We start from the raw sequence: 17348 nt of genomic DNA, 5'->3' as shown, positions 1-17348 counted from the left end.
ACAGGCAAAATTAGATAATCTGAAATCAGTGATCAAAAATAATGACAAATGCACATTAAGAGTAAATGCAATGTCCTTAAATTGGCAATTTAATGGTAAAAGATTTTGAAGAAATATATATATATATATAAAATATATATGTCTTAACTAGACATGTGAGAAATTGAAAAATATCTGCATATGAATGAGAATATGTGTTGCTGGAACATTGCTGGACAGTTGCTGGATATTTTAAGCCTTAATACTGTCAAAAGATGCACTGATTGTGAAATATAAAAAAGCAAATTGAACAGAATGTTCTTGTTTCAAGTTGGTACCAAAATGAAAAAGTTTTGACATTACAGTTCCCATCATATGGATGGAATGCTAAGGCTGGTAATATCATTTTATTGCAAAAGTAACCCATTATGTTTGTAATTCCATCCAAAAGCATCTCTGCTGGCAGCTGACTGATACAGAGAAACCCCACCAACGGCTACCAATCACTTAGGCATGTACCACAACAGCTCTGCCATCACATTATAATGCTGCTGCATTCAAACCTTCCCAACACCGTCTTTCCCCGTTATCACTACGTCCTCAACACACGCTGCAGCGAGACAGCCTCATTGATATAACGCAGTTCAATGAAGATGAGACCCAAGGAGAGCTGCATGAATTGGCGTAACATACACAAACTCATTTTTCACACATTTACACATTGCTGGGCTCCATCACAAATGCTAAATGAGAAACGAGAACACAAAGCAGAGAGAGAAAACCCTTCAGTATATAAAGTTCTGAATCACTGGCTGAGGTGCAATGATGTTCTTCAAGCTGGTGATTCGATTCAAGAGAAATAATTGTTTTTCTTTATCAAATCAATTTAGTAACAATTAACCAAATTTGTATATTAATTGAATGAACATGTGAACAATCATGTGAAAATATGGATATTCTCCAGCAAGGTAAACAGCAAACAATATTCTAAAAGAAAGAGACAAAAAAAAAATGTTTCTATTATTTCACCAATACTCTGAAAACACAATTCAAATCAACAGCAACACAACCTACAGCTTTTAAAAGTGTCAACTATGACCTTTCAACAGAATCTATTCTCATAATGGTAATCTACCTGAAATTCTTCCATCATCAATCATACCACAACCTTGCACATGATCACTCCGCTGAGGCCTTTGTGGTTACATGAGTCAGTGCAGGACAAACCCTGACTCAATACTCTGAGGAAACCCATCAGCGCTTTATACATCAACCTTCCTTATCTGCCATAAAGGTATGTCCCGTCACGTTGTTGTAAAAAATGTGGAGCTTACTAAGCAGCAGGTGCCCAGCCCCCCTGCTTGTGAGCCCACACCCTCCATCTGCCGTGACAAATCTGCTTAATAAATGGCATCCAGTTCTAGGGGCAGTTCTGAATCAGCACAAATCACACCAGCGTTTGTCAAGCACTTGCCTTGAGTTTCCTCTGACTAATGAGCCAGTCAGGTGTGTGTTGGTCTGTGTGGACCGGCTGTAAAGGAAGCTACGCAGCATCCGATAACACACACAGAGTGCTGATTTAGAGGCTTCTCAGCTCTCAAATGAGCAGAGAATCAATCACTTAGCAGCTTTAGCAACTATCACATCTCAGCTATCAGCCATGGAAGTCATAGGGGAGGCTGGAGAGCCTACTAACATGCCTGTTGTGGGATAATCCTGGTTACTGTACTGCAATCATTTTTTGGTACTGACCAAAATATGTCAGTATAAATGGAGTATCAAAAAAGTGTCAAGTACAGAGAAATGGTGCTGAATGTAGTAATATTCATAGTCTCATTACTCATTCTTAGTCAGATATTTGCTGCTTTAAAATCACAATTCTGCGGATTATGGACTATTCACATCACTCTAAGTATGCACATTATCAACATTTGAGGATATAATCATTATCAGGAAAGCCAGTTGTACACAGTAGATCAATTTTAATGGAATTGAGCAATTTATTGTGTTTATTGAGAGTCTCATAAGCTCATAGATGACTTATCTAGAAGCCAAATGCAAATGTTTTTCCTCTTAAAGATGTTTGGACTTCCTGTGTGCAGTTTGATGGTGACAAGAAAATGTTAACCCTTTTGATTTAACTCCATTTATGTATAAATCTGTCCTAAAATATGGCTGGAAAAGGTATCTGAACAATGCCTCACAAAAAAGAGATCTAAGAGGACTTATGAGAAAGAATTGTTGATTTTCATGAAGCTGAAAGGGTCACAAAGTCATCTCAAAGACTTTAGATATTCATCAGTTCACAGTTTGACAAACTTGTTTTAGTTCTGTGACTACTTTCCCTACAAGTTGGAGCCAAGCTAAGAAGACTCCAAAAGCACAACGCAGAATGACCAGTCACTACTGATTCCATTATTAACTATTAAATATCAAGGTGACCAGCACAGAATCGGATATTTGAGACTGTTCAGCCAGTCATCAATCATAAGCAATCACACTGAAAACCCTTTTCCAATCGCCAGCAGATCGATCAGTAACGTAACAAAGAACCTCAGAGTAACAGCTAAAGGTTTAAAACAATCATTGGAGCTTGTCTCTTTTCATGAGTCTACCATAAGCAAATGATGGTACATGGTTGCATGGAACATGTTGCTGCTGCCATGGACACTACAAAGGAGGCTGCTGCTCTCCAAAAACAAAAACCCATCATTGCTGAAGTCTGCCAAAACACAGCTTGACTCTGCACAGCACTACCGGAAAATGTATTGTGGACTGATGAAACTAAGGTTGAATTGTTTTGGAACAAAATGCAGCACCATGTATTCTGTAAAAAAAGGGTACTGCTTATCAACAGGAAAAAATCATCCCAAAGGTGAAGTAGGGTCAAAGGATCATCAAGATCTGTGGCTGCTTTGCTGCCTCTGGGTGTGGACAGCTCATCCATCAGAGGGGAAAATGATTTCCAAGGTTTATCAATGTATCTTACAGGATGAGATCCACCTGCTGTGAAGAGATACCCTGACCCTGAAGCTCGGTAGATGCGGTGATGCTGCAGGACAATGACCCTAAACATCAAAGTAAATCTACTACAGAATTACTTCAAAAAAGGAAAATCCACCTGTTGGACTGGCCCAGTCAGAGCCCAGACCTGAACCCAGTAGAGATGCTGTGGAACGAGCTCAGAGAGCTGTTCACACCAGACATCCTGAGCACATGTCTGAGCTGAAGCAGCTCTCTGAGGAAAATTGGTCCAAAATTCCTCCTGAATATTGTGCAGGTTTGACCGGCAGCTACTGGAGGCTTGTGTTTGAGGTACAAATAGGAATACAAAAAACTTGTTATCCACAATGGAAATTTTCCTTCAGTTTCACCATAAAACGTCATAAAAAACCTAATAATACAATACAGAGTACATATATCGTCTCAGCATCCACATTCCCGAAAAAAACTAAATTTCACAAAACGACAACACATAAATCATCTCAGCATACTCATTCATAACAATACAACTCACAATGCACAAGTCTCTACACCATATCACATTAACCTACAATGCAAAAATGCAGCAAAGTCAGGAACACCACCCTGTATCCTAGTCTGCCGAATCCTAGTTTCTTTTATTACCTTGACAGCACTTGGGACAAAGGATTTCTTGTAGATATTTCTATTAGCCATCAGTGATCTATATAACGTCTCCATTTGGGCAAAAGTTCAACTTCACTGTACAGTGGACGAGAAGGATCATTAACAATTCTGTCAAATTTACTTTTTAAGAGTTCATCATACATACTATTTAGCTGCTTTTGTGGCTTCACTAAGAGTTTGGAGGCCATGTTCACTATTGCCTGCAGCTTGGTCCTCCTCTCAGTGATCAGATTACTGCACCACATGATCAGATGGAGTCCAAGGGTTCACTTGCCTCTGTACTTGTTCATAAGTTTTGGCTTACGGGCACTGTTGTTGTGAATGGAGGTTCTTTAAGCAAATTAATCTGTTCTTTGACTTTATCTAATTTCTTTGTTAATACTGAAATTTCTAACATGTAATTTTGTTAGAATAGAATCGTGTTTTGAAAAGTATATCCTTTGAGATGTGTTGCTACTAATTGTGTTGACATTTAATAAAGCTAAGATGGGCTACTCTCACCACTAGTAGAGCACAAAAAAGATTGAATTGATATGACTAACAATTTATTTGAGTTATTTAAAATGCCAAACATTCGCTGGTTCCAGCTTCTCGGATGTGAAGATTTATATTGATTATTTATATAGAATCAGTTATACAGATTTATCTATACAACTTTGAATTGATATTCTTTAGGTTTTGGACTGTTGGTTGGGCAAAATTACAAAGACGTATAAATTTGAAGCGTGATTATCAACAGAAATAATCAACACATTAATCAATAATGAAAATAAGGTGCTAAGCTTAGTACTTACCTACAAATTAAGGCATTCATCATTTTGCTGGTCTTTGAGTAAGTACGTAAAAAACAAGTTAAATTCAACAAAAATCTGTTTCTTTCAGTTTATCAGCAATCGGGAATTAAAGATTATTTATATCTATTAAGGAAACACACAGTGGTGGACATTTGTTAAAATCTGATTATGTGCAGTGTCTGAAATACCTGCCAAAGACCAAATGCCAGTAAAATCTGTCTTTCAGGGATAAATCAATAAGGGCCACTTGCCCTGTGGCATGTAACACTGCTTATTTTAAGAATCAGTAAATAAAATGTCACTAAAAACAGGTAGGGTCACACATATTGATTGTTCTGGCTTGAAAAAAACACACACATAATTGACTTGGAGACAAAATTGGGAGTTTACCAATCACACGCAAGTAAACCAAATAGTTCATTTTGTGTGTGTGTGTCTGTGGAGGGAGTTTGGATTAAATTGTTTTGACAGGCAGGCCTCTACCACCCAGACAGCAACCCCGCAACAAAGTGCTGCAGTGGTTTATCTCCTCCCTTGTGGAATCACCTCCATACACCTCACAGTGCCACCTACCAGTACACACACACACACACACACACACACACACACACACACACACACACACACACACACACACACACACGCACGCACACACACGCACATGGCACACACGATGATAAGGACAAAAGTAGTCTCAGCATTGTAGCAAAATTGTTGTCATGTTTACGGCAGCAGCTAATAATTATTTTCCTTCATCGATTAATCTGTTGGTTGTTTTTTCAATTAAGCTATTAAACATTTGCTCTATAAAATGTTTGAAAATAGTTGAAAGGTCCAACCACAACATCCTGGAGCCCAACGTGCCCTTTTCAAATTACTTGTTTTGTCTGAGGAAAAGTCCCAAAGGGTTTTTACTCTCAATTAAATAAAACAGGGGAAAGCAGCACTTCCTCACATCAAGAAATTAAACCTAGCACTGTTTTGCAATGTGTCAGTCTAGTCCAAACAACTGACTGTTTTCACACATGTTGACAATGTTCCCTTGAGTATTCAGACTCTCATGCTATAGACTTCAATTCATGTTCATCATATTCATTTACACAGTTGTGTTTTAGTGGACCAAAGTACAGATTTTTCAAGTGCTAAAAGACATTTTACAGTGCGACAGATTTTAGTGAGATTAAATTTCAGTCATTTAAAGACTGTGAGAACTGTCAGCCACTATATGTAGATATGAGAACATTTTGATGACACACATAAAGCGCAGTTCTCATGTATTATGACAGTTCTATTGCCTTATGAGGACAAATGTCGACTGCAAACTTTAATTCAAGTGTGTTTCTTCCAATTTTATGACAATGCAGCAGAGCAATGATCCTTAATATCTAGACAAGGCAACCAAGAAGAGGGTCGGACACTTCGGAGAGTCACTGAGTGCAGAGGATTAACAATCAAGGAAAGGGTCTACATATCCTACATCGTACATCTGTTGTGGATGTAAATACTGTCAAATAAGAGCAGAGAGTCAGCACTTTAACCCCATCGTCAGGATTTCATTTCAAATGCAATGCGCGGTGGCACGGTACCAAAATATCAAATAATGTCCCCGTCCAAGTGCAAACAATGTGCACTGTAAATACACCCAAGCACCGCCCTTATTTGCAAAGACAACGTGCAACAGGAAGCAGAGCAGGAAAAGGTCTGTATCAGTATTTAACACAGTTGCTGATGGTGTAATGAATGAATGTTGGCAGGTTTTAGCTCCTTCATTTCACTGTACATATTTGCAGACCATTTCCCTTTATATCTGTTGCAGTATTTTACTTTACTTTTATTGTTTTGTGATAATGCAGCAGGTTATTAGACGTCTGCGCTGTGTTACCTGACCACAATAATGTAAGTGATGAAAATGAACACAGTATAGATTCTCACTGTGATAGATTATGTCGAGACAATCACGAGAGTCTACTGTACTCTATTGATTTTCATACCATACTAAAAGGAATGGGAACTAATAGATGCTTAACCCAGTGGCAAAGACACATCCAAATTTCCGATTTATGGCATCATGATCTGCAAAATGGTTAGTCATGATATACAGTTAAAAGTGATTTGTAGCAAATGGACAATAATATGCAAAACCACAGATATAATCCTGCAGCCTTGGAGACACATACAATAAAGTCAAGACATTTTCATTTAGTCCATATTTCAATTAGTAGTTTATCAGAGGTGTGTGTATTTTGTAAGTGTATTTTTATAACTTAAAACTTACTGTCACATGCAGACTAATATCATGGTTATGATCAGGTTATTGGACTATCCTGGTTGTGTGTTGCTCATGTAAACAGCTTATCCCAGGTTTCAGAAAGCTGGATATACAAACTGGAGATAGAAACCAAGATACTATGGTTTGTAAACACCTTATCCAGATTTCAGAACCATTAGAAAACTAGATACTCTAGATATAGAATAGGGATATGAATAACCAGGTTTTTCATGTACAATGAAATCCCCATGACCCGAATGCAACCAAAAAACAGGAGGAGGCTCAAAACCAGGACACTGATCCATAGGCCTAAATAAACTTGGAACATGAACTTGGAAGACGGCTGACAGATAAGGTTGAAAGCTCCGGAAATAGCTTGTGTTTATGAAGAATCTCTCACCATTTTAATCATAAACATTAAATTCCATTAATAAGTAATACAAAATACATGTTATCTGCAGCCCTGCTCTGCAACATATTGTTTCAGACAACTAATTCCGCTCTGACAGTCACATGACATGGAAGAGTAATGTACTTCTTCCAAAGGGCACTTCTGTTTTTACACACAATTATAGTAGGCTAGTCAGTTCCCACCCATTACTTTTGTTCAAGTCACAAAGTTTTGAACTTTCAATTCCGTTTACGAACGCGGGTCTTTGACTGAGTCCTGCTTTGTTAATGACAGTAAACGCTACAATGACCCGTTAATGAAACTAAGAGCAGCAGAGCCTCCAGAAGGTGGAAGAGTGGGTTCATCCAAGTGAAAAGGAAAAGTTGGCTCACCAGGTCTGGTTCTCCTGTGTTTACACGTTTGCACTGGACGTTAGTCATGGCTCAGACACCACAGGGGAGGGAGCCCCTGTACACAGGCGACCGTTGACCAGAAACCCGCTGTGTGAAAGCGGTTACATAAATAAATCACGCAATTTTACCTGCGCCACGGAAAACCGCAGTCCACCCACATTACGACTAGCTAGTTAAATCTGAACACCAAGTTCGGTCAAGGGCTGTCAACTTTACCTCCTGTGCGGACAGGCTAGGAGACGCGGCGGAGAGCGGTTTGGATTTTTTTTTTTTCTTTTTTCCTGAATTCCTTAACGGACACAAACAACCTCCGCTGCGCGAGGGCACGTCACCGAAAACCGTTACAGTTTACACGAGACACAGAAGAGGCTCGATTTACTCACCAGCATCACCAACATGAACATTTTCGCCTCTCTCATCCGACTCCCGTAGCGATTCCAAGAAGCCATGATGCCGTTGCCACGTCTGGATACGCAGGCGCAATCGGTTTTCCACGGAATCTTGGGCACGGCGCAAGGCTCCTTGGGAAATGTGGTTCTGAAGAAAAGTCTGGGGGAGGTATTGCACCTGCCGCCTCCACCCCTCCTCTAACCAGCCCGCTCCCCTCCATGTTATCAGGGCGGTTGTGAGCGACATGATTTTGTTTTTATCAGCGTAATGCAGCCATAGTGCAAGACAATTAATTACATAAGGGGGTAATTAGCAAATTGGCTTGTGATTGAATGGTTGTTAATTAGCTCTTTATCAATTCGACTAACCTACTTTCCTTTAGAGTATTCGGTTTGACTATAGCTGTGAAATGTTATCAACAGCATCTGATCAGTGCTCAATAGGCCAATACAAAGTAAATGTATAGAAATGCACGAATGAAAAAGAAAAAGGTTTTATAACCACCATGTAGGCCTACAGAAATAGGCTAAATAAATTCCTTCATGAAAGGTTCATATTTGGAAAGGATGGGAAGAATAAAACAGATTTGAATACCTGCAGCCTTCATCTGAATTAATCTTATTTATTGGTTCAGTTTAACTATTAGGTTTATTTGTAGCTGGCTAGAAGAGAGAAATACAAAGAAAACAGCTTATATAAGTGGTTTTCTGAATGGAGTTTGGTTTGAACTGATTATTTCCTCATCATAATATCCTAATATAAGTCATACCCACCTTTCTAGCCTCCATCATTCTAATCACTGAGAATAGAATAGAATAGAATAGAATAGACGGAGCTATATGAAAACGCTGTTGGCTATAAAGAAATAAAACGGCAAAAGAATTCTCAGTGGAGTTTGGCTCGTGTTATTTTAGAATAGAATAGAATAGAATAGAATAGAATAGACTTTGGTCCAGGTGTATGTGTTAGGCCTAACTGTTTGAGTTTTATTGTTTCCTTTGGACAATACAGCAAAGCAGCAAATAAATAAATAAATAGGCTACATAAAACACTTGTATCCCCATTGGAGTTACATTGCCAGGTTACGTCCGCACACAGGCACACAGCAGGTACAGTGGAGTCCCAGACAACACAACAACACGTAGGGCAAACCTTTCCCAGAAGCCCTCCTGTCTCCCTCAGGTCCATGCTGTGATTCTCTCTCAGACACAGCCTGCTTTCGCACTGGACGACCGCGCTGTTGCGACACTCTTCCACCTCTGCGGGGGTGTCCATGCGCTTCCTCCCTACATTGCGCAAATCGGCCCCCATCACTCCTCTCCTCCCACCGCCCCCCTCCCCCCCTGAAGCCGGTGGTATCGTCCGACGATCAAGGAGAGAGAGAGCGCAGTTGTCGGCTGCAGGTCGTTCGGAGAGGGACGCGCTGAGCGGCTGAGGACACAACACTAGACCCCGTCTTTATTTTGTCTCTACTGCCCAGTGGTGCGAGTCTGATTCTCTCCTCGTCTCTGCCTGGCATTGTCATCAACTTGGGGAATACAAACATCTTCGAAGGTAAAAGGAAAATCACTTTTTCTTTGTTTTCTTTGGCAAAATACCTGAACTGACTGACGCAAAAGCACTTTTTAGGTGTGTTGTGCTCCAGTTTCCAGCCTGTGTGTCGCTTCAGATTTGCCTTTACAGGCGAAATGGATGTAGTTTGAGTTTGGTTGAGATCATGGATTTTTATACTGGAGACAAATCAACACAATGCCCTGCTTTAGCTTGAGTAACCTGCTCAGATAAAATTAAAAAAAAAACACCCTACATCACTAATGGATTGGCTACTCGAAAGCTTTATTCAGCCATGCTGTGAGGTCCGTTTTTCTCTGGACCAGTTTTCTATCAGAGCGGCGTTTTTGGCGTTTTTGGCGTTTTTTTTTTTAAATTCTAAACGTCAAACACTTTTCTGTCCTGTTGCCCACTTTCACTGTTTCAGGTGAGGTGATTTGTCCGTAGCATGTGTTATTCAGAGCAGTTAACAGTTCCTTTATGCCTCGCCAGTTTTACTTTCCACTCACGTTTCATCCCAGGATCAGAGAAGCATTTGTGGGCTGCCGGAGCTGCCTGTGCCAGCCACATTAGCACTGTGTCAAACTTATTTTGTGCTAAAATAATCTTAAGAGAAAAGTTGTATGATATGATCCCTCTAGAAAGTGTTTCAATTGTGCGTTTAATTTGCCTTGTTTTTCTCGTATTGACTCATTTTAAACGTGGTAATCAAATTGTGGCCACAGACATGTGATGTACAATTGACCACCTTGTTGTCCCTTCTCCCACTTTGCCGGGGAACTTTGTTGACCGACTTAAGACTGCACACAATGACCTCTTTGCTTTATCAATTTCAATTAACAGGTTGGCTTTTACGCGCGGAATGTGCAGCGTTTGCGCACACCATTCCGACTGTTTTACATTCTCTTATTTTTTTTCCAAATCTCATCAAACGTTTGTGAGACTAATTCTGCGTGGAAACACTCAACATTAGCCCTGAAAGTCATTTTTCATGAGCTTATCACTAGGATGAATTGCTTCTCCATTTCTCCCAGATACATACAGGCACTCCAGATCTGTTTCATGTTAAATTCTAGAGAGGGATAAGTGTCCAGCAGAAGGCTCCCATGTTGGGAATGTCGAGGAAAGAAACACAGTATTGTAAAATAGGACATTTCCCTCTTGCGTGCATTTAAGTTGATTATTCCCGAAATGCATTGTTTGAGTAAGAGGTGGGCTGTGTTGTTGCTGAGCGACAGAGGGCAGTGTTGAGCAGCACTTTACAGCTGTGAGAGGCTTTGCTGCATGTGCTGGACTGTCTGCTGTGCTCTCCACAAGTGAACAGACACAGTGCTGCAGACCAGGCTGTTTGTGCGCTGGAGCAAAGGTGCAGCACTCATCCACAAACATAGAGCAACACTGCTTTATAATGGATTTTTGCTTGATTTTTTGTTTTTTTTGTTTAAGGTGATTAAATGTCAGGCATTTTTGCACAAGCTTTTATCTGGGAACAGCTTTCAGAGATATTTTGTCCATAGCTGGAATTATTTGCGGCTTAAAATAACACATTCATTTGAAATTCATCAAACAACTTATTCACTTGAAAGCTGTTTCGTCACCGCCACTAAACCATCACCACTTGGGCCTTTAGACCTTTTTTTAAGAGCTGTGCTGTTTTTCATCTGTAACATTTTGTTGAGCCCTAGTGGTCCAGTGTCTTCAACAGCATCAATGAAGGACACTGTATTGTTCATTAGCATACAAATGGCTCTCAAATATAACTGAGCATGGCTCGTTTGAGTTGTCGGAAATGTGTCAGATGACATCATAACAAGTTTATGTTGCAATTCAGCTTTTCTAAAAACCACTTTGCTTCTCTTTAAAACACGCCGTGCACAGGAAAATGTGTTTAGTTAAATATATACTCCTCAGTATTATTCCTCTAATCTCCCTCTCAGTAACATGCACATAACACATGGACACATGGAATCCTGTTTCATAACCAAACAGCTTCATTCTCAACATCTGAAATTCAAAATAGCAGCTCTTTTTTTTTTTTTTTTTTTTTAAACTTTTGTTCATTAATCAACACATGTGAAAGTCCCATATCTCCCCCTATCTTTTGATTGATATTCATATATTCTTACAGGTTTTGTCAGACCCACATGCTTGTCTTATGGATGATTAACGCTTTTGTTATTTGAAGAGCTGTTTTAGTATCCTGGGTCAGTCCTTTCAAATGGAAAACAGGTTTTCATCTTTGATGAACTTATGAGGGCTCTTGACAGGTCCTGGTGAGGGGAACCAGACCAGCAGAGCAAAAGAGATCCAAAACAAAATACAAAATTGGATGGAAGCCCCCCCCCACTCCCTCCCTCTCAACTCCTCTTAGACCACCTCCATCTTCACTTTCTCCTTCTTTCTGTTCCTCGCTCTCTCCTTGATGCCTTTGTAGTTAGGTGTGTGAAAGTGTTTTGTTTTTGATTATATGTAAGGGACCGTATCTTCGTGGCATCTGATGTCGACATGAATAATTCATTTTCATTAACAAATATGATAGGTGTGGAGTAGATGAGCCGACAGCCTCTTCATCAAATTTTTAATGATGCATATTTAAGCTGTGCCATGTGGATTACTCCTGTTGTCAGGCATCATTTGAGAGGGGAACAACGGATGTAAAAGTTTAATGTCTGAAGAACTGGATCTGTCTTCTCTTCTGCCCAATATTATCTCTCTAAGAAAAAAAAAAACAAGACGATGGTCTGACCGCCATGAGTGTGTGTGTCTGTCTAAAGAGAGAACAGATACAGATAACAGGTTTGATTCAGTCTGCTCTGAGCTCACACTCTTCATACAGTTACTCTTAACATATCTTCAGGTCTATAAAACTAGAAAATAAGTTTAAAGGAAAGCTAATCTGTCTTCCTGGGGCTGACGGACTGTTTGGTCATTTCAAGGTGCGGCCTTTCCCCCAGCAAAACCAAGCGTCAACTCTTACAGCATTATATTTCTGCTGTTAGTCGGACATTCAGCTGTTTGGCTTTTCACGCACGTCCAATAAGCAGTCCAGGACATCTGTTGATGCTCTCATGAACCAGACCTCAGTTTATTTATGCTCTATAACACCGCTTGCTCTTTTTTTGAATCCTTACTTGAGAGAGGCGGCAACGTAGATGCATTTCCACACTTTAAAAACCCAGGGAAAGATGCTTTAAGAACTGCTGCGAGGCAGTGAGTGGCTAGCTGAGACGTGCTCTGCCGACAATTGATCTTGATTTTGCTTCTTTTTCCTAAGCCTGAGCCTGGCATGTGAAAGTGAAGCAGAGAGATTTCAGACTTTTAAAGTGGCCTTCTTGAGCAGGATTCACATGGTAATTAGGTCAGGGGACACTGAGGAAAAACAAAGCTGTCCGCATGCAGAGAGAGCAGAAAACATACCATGTTTTTGTTAGGATGTTTCAAGGAACGAGTGCACGGCGAGATGCTTCCTTAAAGTGGCTCTGTATATTCTGAACACTGCAGCCACATTGAAGCGTCTGTTGCTCTCTGTTATGTAAATATAATGCCAGATTTGAAATCACAGCTTCAGGCGCTGTGACTTGTGGCGGCAGCCCTCGTCTCAATATTCACTGTGGTCTTTATACTCAGAATACAAAGCTCTGCTGCCTTGTCACCTGAATGTGATTATGTTGTCCCACAGTGCTGACATAAATGTTGCCATTTTCCATTCACAAGCTCTCCGAAGCCTGATTGAGGTCCTGTGCCTGAGTACACCTCGTTTTATTTGAAATGAAATCATTCCACAGCTATTTGATGACTTGTGCAGAAACATGCAAATTTTGGCTTAGGCTTGATTTTTTTTTTTTGCAGGCTGATGTGAGAATTCTGTGGCCAATTTTACTGTCAGCAACAAACTGTAGCTTGACAAATACACTTTGCTGCACTCCAACAGCACCCTGATGAGAATCTGCTGTCAGCAGAGGGAGGCCAGCGGTCTGCGTGGTGCAGTCTGAGCCAGTGGGTGGAAATGAATAATTCCACAATGTCTGTCTGGGTCCCCTCAGCCTCCCAGGATCTCATTGTTTCTGAATGCAGGGTGCACTTGGTGTGGCCGTTGTTTGTAACCTGATCTCTCTCTGCCTAGACACTCAACCTATCCGCCTGTGAAATCTGATACAGCTGCAGCGTCTCTACACTCTGTCTGCAGCCCTGCTAATCAATGGTTGATGCGACCCAACAGTCTCAATTTGTCTCTGCAACTTTGCCATCATTGTTTGCACTCCTTTTTCCTGCGTTGTAATTACTGTACGTTTGCAAATAAGGAAAGCAGAGATGATAAGGGCAGGCAATTTGTCAAGCAGAAAAATAAGATGGAGAGAAAAATGTTTCCACCTAACGAGTTATTCTTTTGGTTTGTTTAATGTAGTTTTGAAACCCATCCATCCGTTTTCTGCTGCTTATCTGGAGTCGGGTCACGGTGGAAGCAGGTTAACCAATGTAGCCCAGGGTTTTCATTCCCCTGCAATGTTTCGTAGTTCCTCCTTGGGGACCCCCAAGCATTCCCAGGCCAGATGAGATGTATATTCCCCAGTGTGTTCTGGGTCTACTCCGGGGCCTCCTATCATTTGGACGTGCCTAGAAATCCCTCAATGGAAGGCACCCAAGAGGCATCCTGATCAGATGCCTGGACTACCTCAGCTGGCTCCTTTCAATGCAAAGGAGCAGCGGCTCTACTCTGAGCTCCCTCTGGATGTCTGAGCTCCTGAGCCTTTCTATAAGGGTGAACCCAGCCACCCCACAAAAGAAAATCATTTCAGCCGCTTTATTCGCAATCTCATTCTTTCAGTCACTACCCAAAGCTCATGACCATAGTTGCATGGCAGAGAACTACGGCCTCACACTTGGAGGTGCTGGCCCTCATCCCAGCCACTTCACACTCAGCTACAAACCGTCCCGATGCACGCTGCAGGTCATGGTCTGATAAAGCCAACAGAACCACATCGTCTGCAAAAAGGAGAGATGCGATTTCTTACGTACCCAAACTGGACACACCCCTCCCCCCGGCTGTGCATTGAAAGTCTATCCATGAAAATCATAAACAGGATAGTGACAAGGGACAACCCCGGTAGAGGTCAACACCAACTGGAACTATGCTTGACTTACTGTCAAGAATACAAACACAACTTTCACTCAGCTTATATAAGGGCCAATGGGCCAATGGTGCCCATAAGGCTTCCATCTTCAGCTTGACAGCCTCCGTCACCACTGCTGTCACCAGCAGGTTCTCAGGTTGCCGCCACGACAGGCACCCACAACCGTTTGATGGCATGTCCAAACAGCTGCCTCCACAATGGAGGCTTTAAACACTCATATTCCTTGTCCACAACCTCCCCTGGGATGCAGAGGAGTTCTTCCAGAGGTGTTAGAAGCCTAAAATGGTTATTTGATTAATCAATTAGTCGATCAGTCAGTGAATTTATCATGCAACATTGTCAAACATTTATTTTTCCCAGCTTCTTAAACATGACGGTTTGGTGCCTTTGTCTGTTTTATATCATTGTGAATTGGGTGTGGACTGTTGCTCCGTTGGACAGAACGAGCAATTTCAACATGTCATTTTGGGCTCTGGGAACTTGTGATGCACAATTTTCACTATTTTCTGACATATTACAGTCCGAACAACTAATTGACTAATAAAAAAAATAGCAATTGACAGATTAATCAATAGCAAAAGTAATTATTTTTGCAGCCCTGCTATAATGTGGTTTAATTGCACATATTTCTCAAACCTGCACTTGAAAACCATCACGAGAAGATACAGACTGCACTGTATTTCTCCTCATTGCCTGGTCATTTGCAGGAGGCGTTTTCCTTACACTGTCAGACTATTCAGGGTTTTTCTTCCTTTCACTCACTCTTATTGTTATCCCCTCTTGGTATTAGATGAGGTGTGTGAGAGTGTGTGTTGTGTGCAAGCATGCGCTCATACGTGCATGTGCGCATGCGTGCATGTCTGAGCAATTTGATTTTTCTCTTTGTATGCGTGCGAAGCGGACGTGAAGGCATGTGCCTTTTCTCTCCCGTCCCTCCTCTGTTCAGCCCCGGCAAGGTCTGAGCAGGGCAAGAATAAAAGGGGAGCAAAAGGAGGAGAAAGTGCTCCCACAGTTGATTTGGCCATTGTGGGGGGAGGAACACTATTCCCATTGATGCTGTGGACGCATGGCTGAAACCCCCAGAAGCTTTAGGAAGGGAGCTTATTCAAGGCTTGTTGTGACCCGGAGGACTGGGTTGGAAGATGGGTGTTGAGCCCATTGTGGGGACGGTGGGAACATTGTCCCTGCTCCACTGCTTTAATACCACTCTGAACCACTGGCTCTGTGAGCTGGATGGGCTCTCAGGTTGTCAGTTTTTGCTTTACAAGACACTAGAGAGGTCTCATATGTTAGAGGTCTCATGAATTTCCAAAGTCCTCAAAAAGATCTGAGAAACATTTTCCTGGAGGCTCCCATTAGAAAATCTCTTGTGCTGCTTAATTCAATTCATAAAGCTACATAGTTAAGAGTCGAGCTGAACTTTGTATCAGTATAATATCTGTTATGTGACTTCATTTCCTCTTGAACTTTGTAATATGGTGGAATAGTTTAAATATGTGCTTTTTGCGGCGGCATCGTAGTTGAGTAACACACATTTTGAGACAAAAGGGGAAGCAGTGTGACGTTGTTATACCGCTGCAAGAACAGTTTGTGAGGAGGTCAGTGATCAGATCCTAGTCCTACCAACAATCAAGTGGAGATAGCCCAATATAACAAATTGCAAATTTACCTCAAGGGGTTGATCTAATCTAAAATCACCAATGGTCATATTGACTGTCACATCGAATCAATATCCAGCACAGGTGACAAATCCATCCTGAGCCTCCAGAACAGCTTTAACGCTCCTTGTCACAGATTCCACTGGAGTGACGAACACCATTCCTCCAGCACGCGTTCCCTCATTTGGTGTCTTGATGATAGTAGTGAGAATGCGCTGTCTGACACTTTTATCTCATAGCTGTTGAGTTGAGTTGAGATGTGGTGACTGTGAAGGCCACAGCATAAGAATGATTCACATTATTTTCATACCATGATACCTCCTGGTCTCAATGGAAGCATCTGCATTTGTTATGTTTCTCCATTTAATCATTCTTTTTTTTTTTAAATCCTGGTATTTGGACAAAAATGTTTGATACATAAATTGGAATACTAAAATGTTTTAGTGCAAAACAGAAACGAAATTACAAACATTTTACTTTAATATAATGACATATCTCTCGCATACACTTTCAACTGTGGAATTCATAACAGTCCATAAGAGCCACTGTGTAAAATAAGTGTTGTTAAGTGACTTCATCAAACACTTACTTTTGCTTTGTATCCTCATTATTCCTCTCAAGGATCTCTGGGGTTCAGGTATTTTACTTTGAGAAGCCCCATCGTATAATTATTTAAGAAACCCCTCCAAATGGAATAAGGCTAATTTTTAGCCCGGGGGACCGTCTACAATGGTTATATCTCTCTTAAATGGAGTGAGAGAGTTAAAGTCTGTGCTTAGTGAAGTTACGGGTTTGCAGCAAACCCTCCAAACAACACCTGGATTAGGACACAGCGGCCACTCCTGGAATATTTATCCAGCTATATACTTACACAGTGATTTAAATATATGCTTTACCAATGTTGCTATTGTGTTTGTGGATTATTTCAAGGTGTAAGAGGCTGTCATGATTCAGTGTGTCATCTGGACAATGGCAGCTGGTTTGGAGGCCATTAGCTAAAGCAGATCAGAGTTCAGAGTGAAGTGTTTACTTTAACTTTTATTAGCATTGGTTTCTTTCCAGTATTAGACTTTGATTAACTGCCTCTGAGTGGTATAACTGGCTCATTAGAGAGCACAGCACA

General features: G+C 41.0%; 2 protein-coding genes across 7 annotated transcripts in view; one reads left to right on the top strand and one right to left on the bottom strand.

Moving 5' to 3' along the window:
• The window catches only part of pdia5 (protein disulfide isomerase family A, member 5), a 53333-nt gene extending 45033 nt beyond the window's left edge, over nucleotides 1–8300 (bottom strand). The window contains exon 1 of the mRNA XM_056389613.1: nucleotides 7878–8300. Within this exon, the coding sequence (XP_056245588.1) occupies nucleotides 7878–7943 (66 nt within the window). The 5' untranslated portion in view covers nucleotides 7944–8300. The remainder of the gene's footprint in view (nucleotides 1–7877) is intronic.
• Nucleotides 8301–9102: 802 nt separating this feature from the next.
• Nucleotides 9103–17348, top strand: part of sema5ba (sema domain, seven thrombospondin repeats (type 1 and type 1-like), transmembrane domain (TM) and short cytoplasmic domain, (semaphorin) 5Ba) — a 174211-nt gene continuing 165965 nt past the window's right edge. For 2 of the 6 annotated variants that reach the window (XM_056388964.1, XM_056388965.1), the window contains exon 1: nucleotides 9103–9438. The gene's annotated coding sequence lies outside the window, so the exon portion shown is untranslated. The remainder of the gene's footprint in view (nucleotides 9439–17348) is intronic. The other 4 variants (XM_056388963.1, XM_056388962.1, XM_056388967.1 and 1 more) reach the window with 4 other exon arrangements.

This window comes from Seriola aureovittata, chromosome 11 (genome assembly GCF_021018895.1).
Source record: "Seriola aureovittata isolate HTS-2021-v1 ecotype China chromosome 11, ASM2101889v1, whole genome shotgun sequence".
Lineage (NCBI taxonomy): Eukaryota > Metazoa > Chordata > Actinopteri > Carangiformes > Carangidae > Seriola > Seriola aureovittata.
Note: the sequence above shows the minus strand (reverse complement) of the source record. Positions and strands in the feature narration are given on the sequence as shown.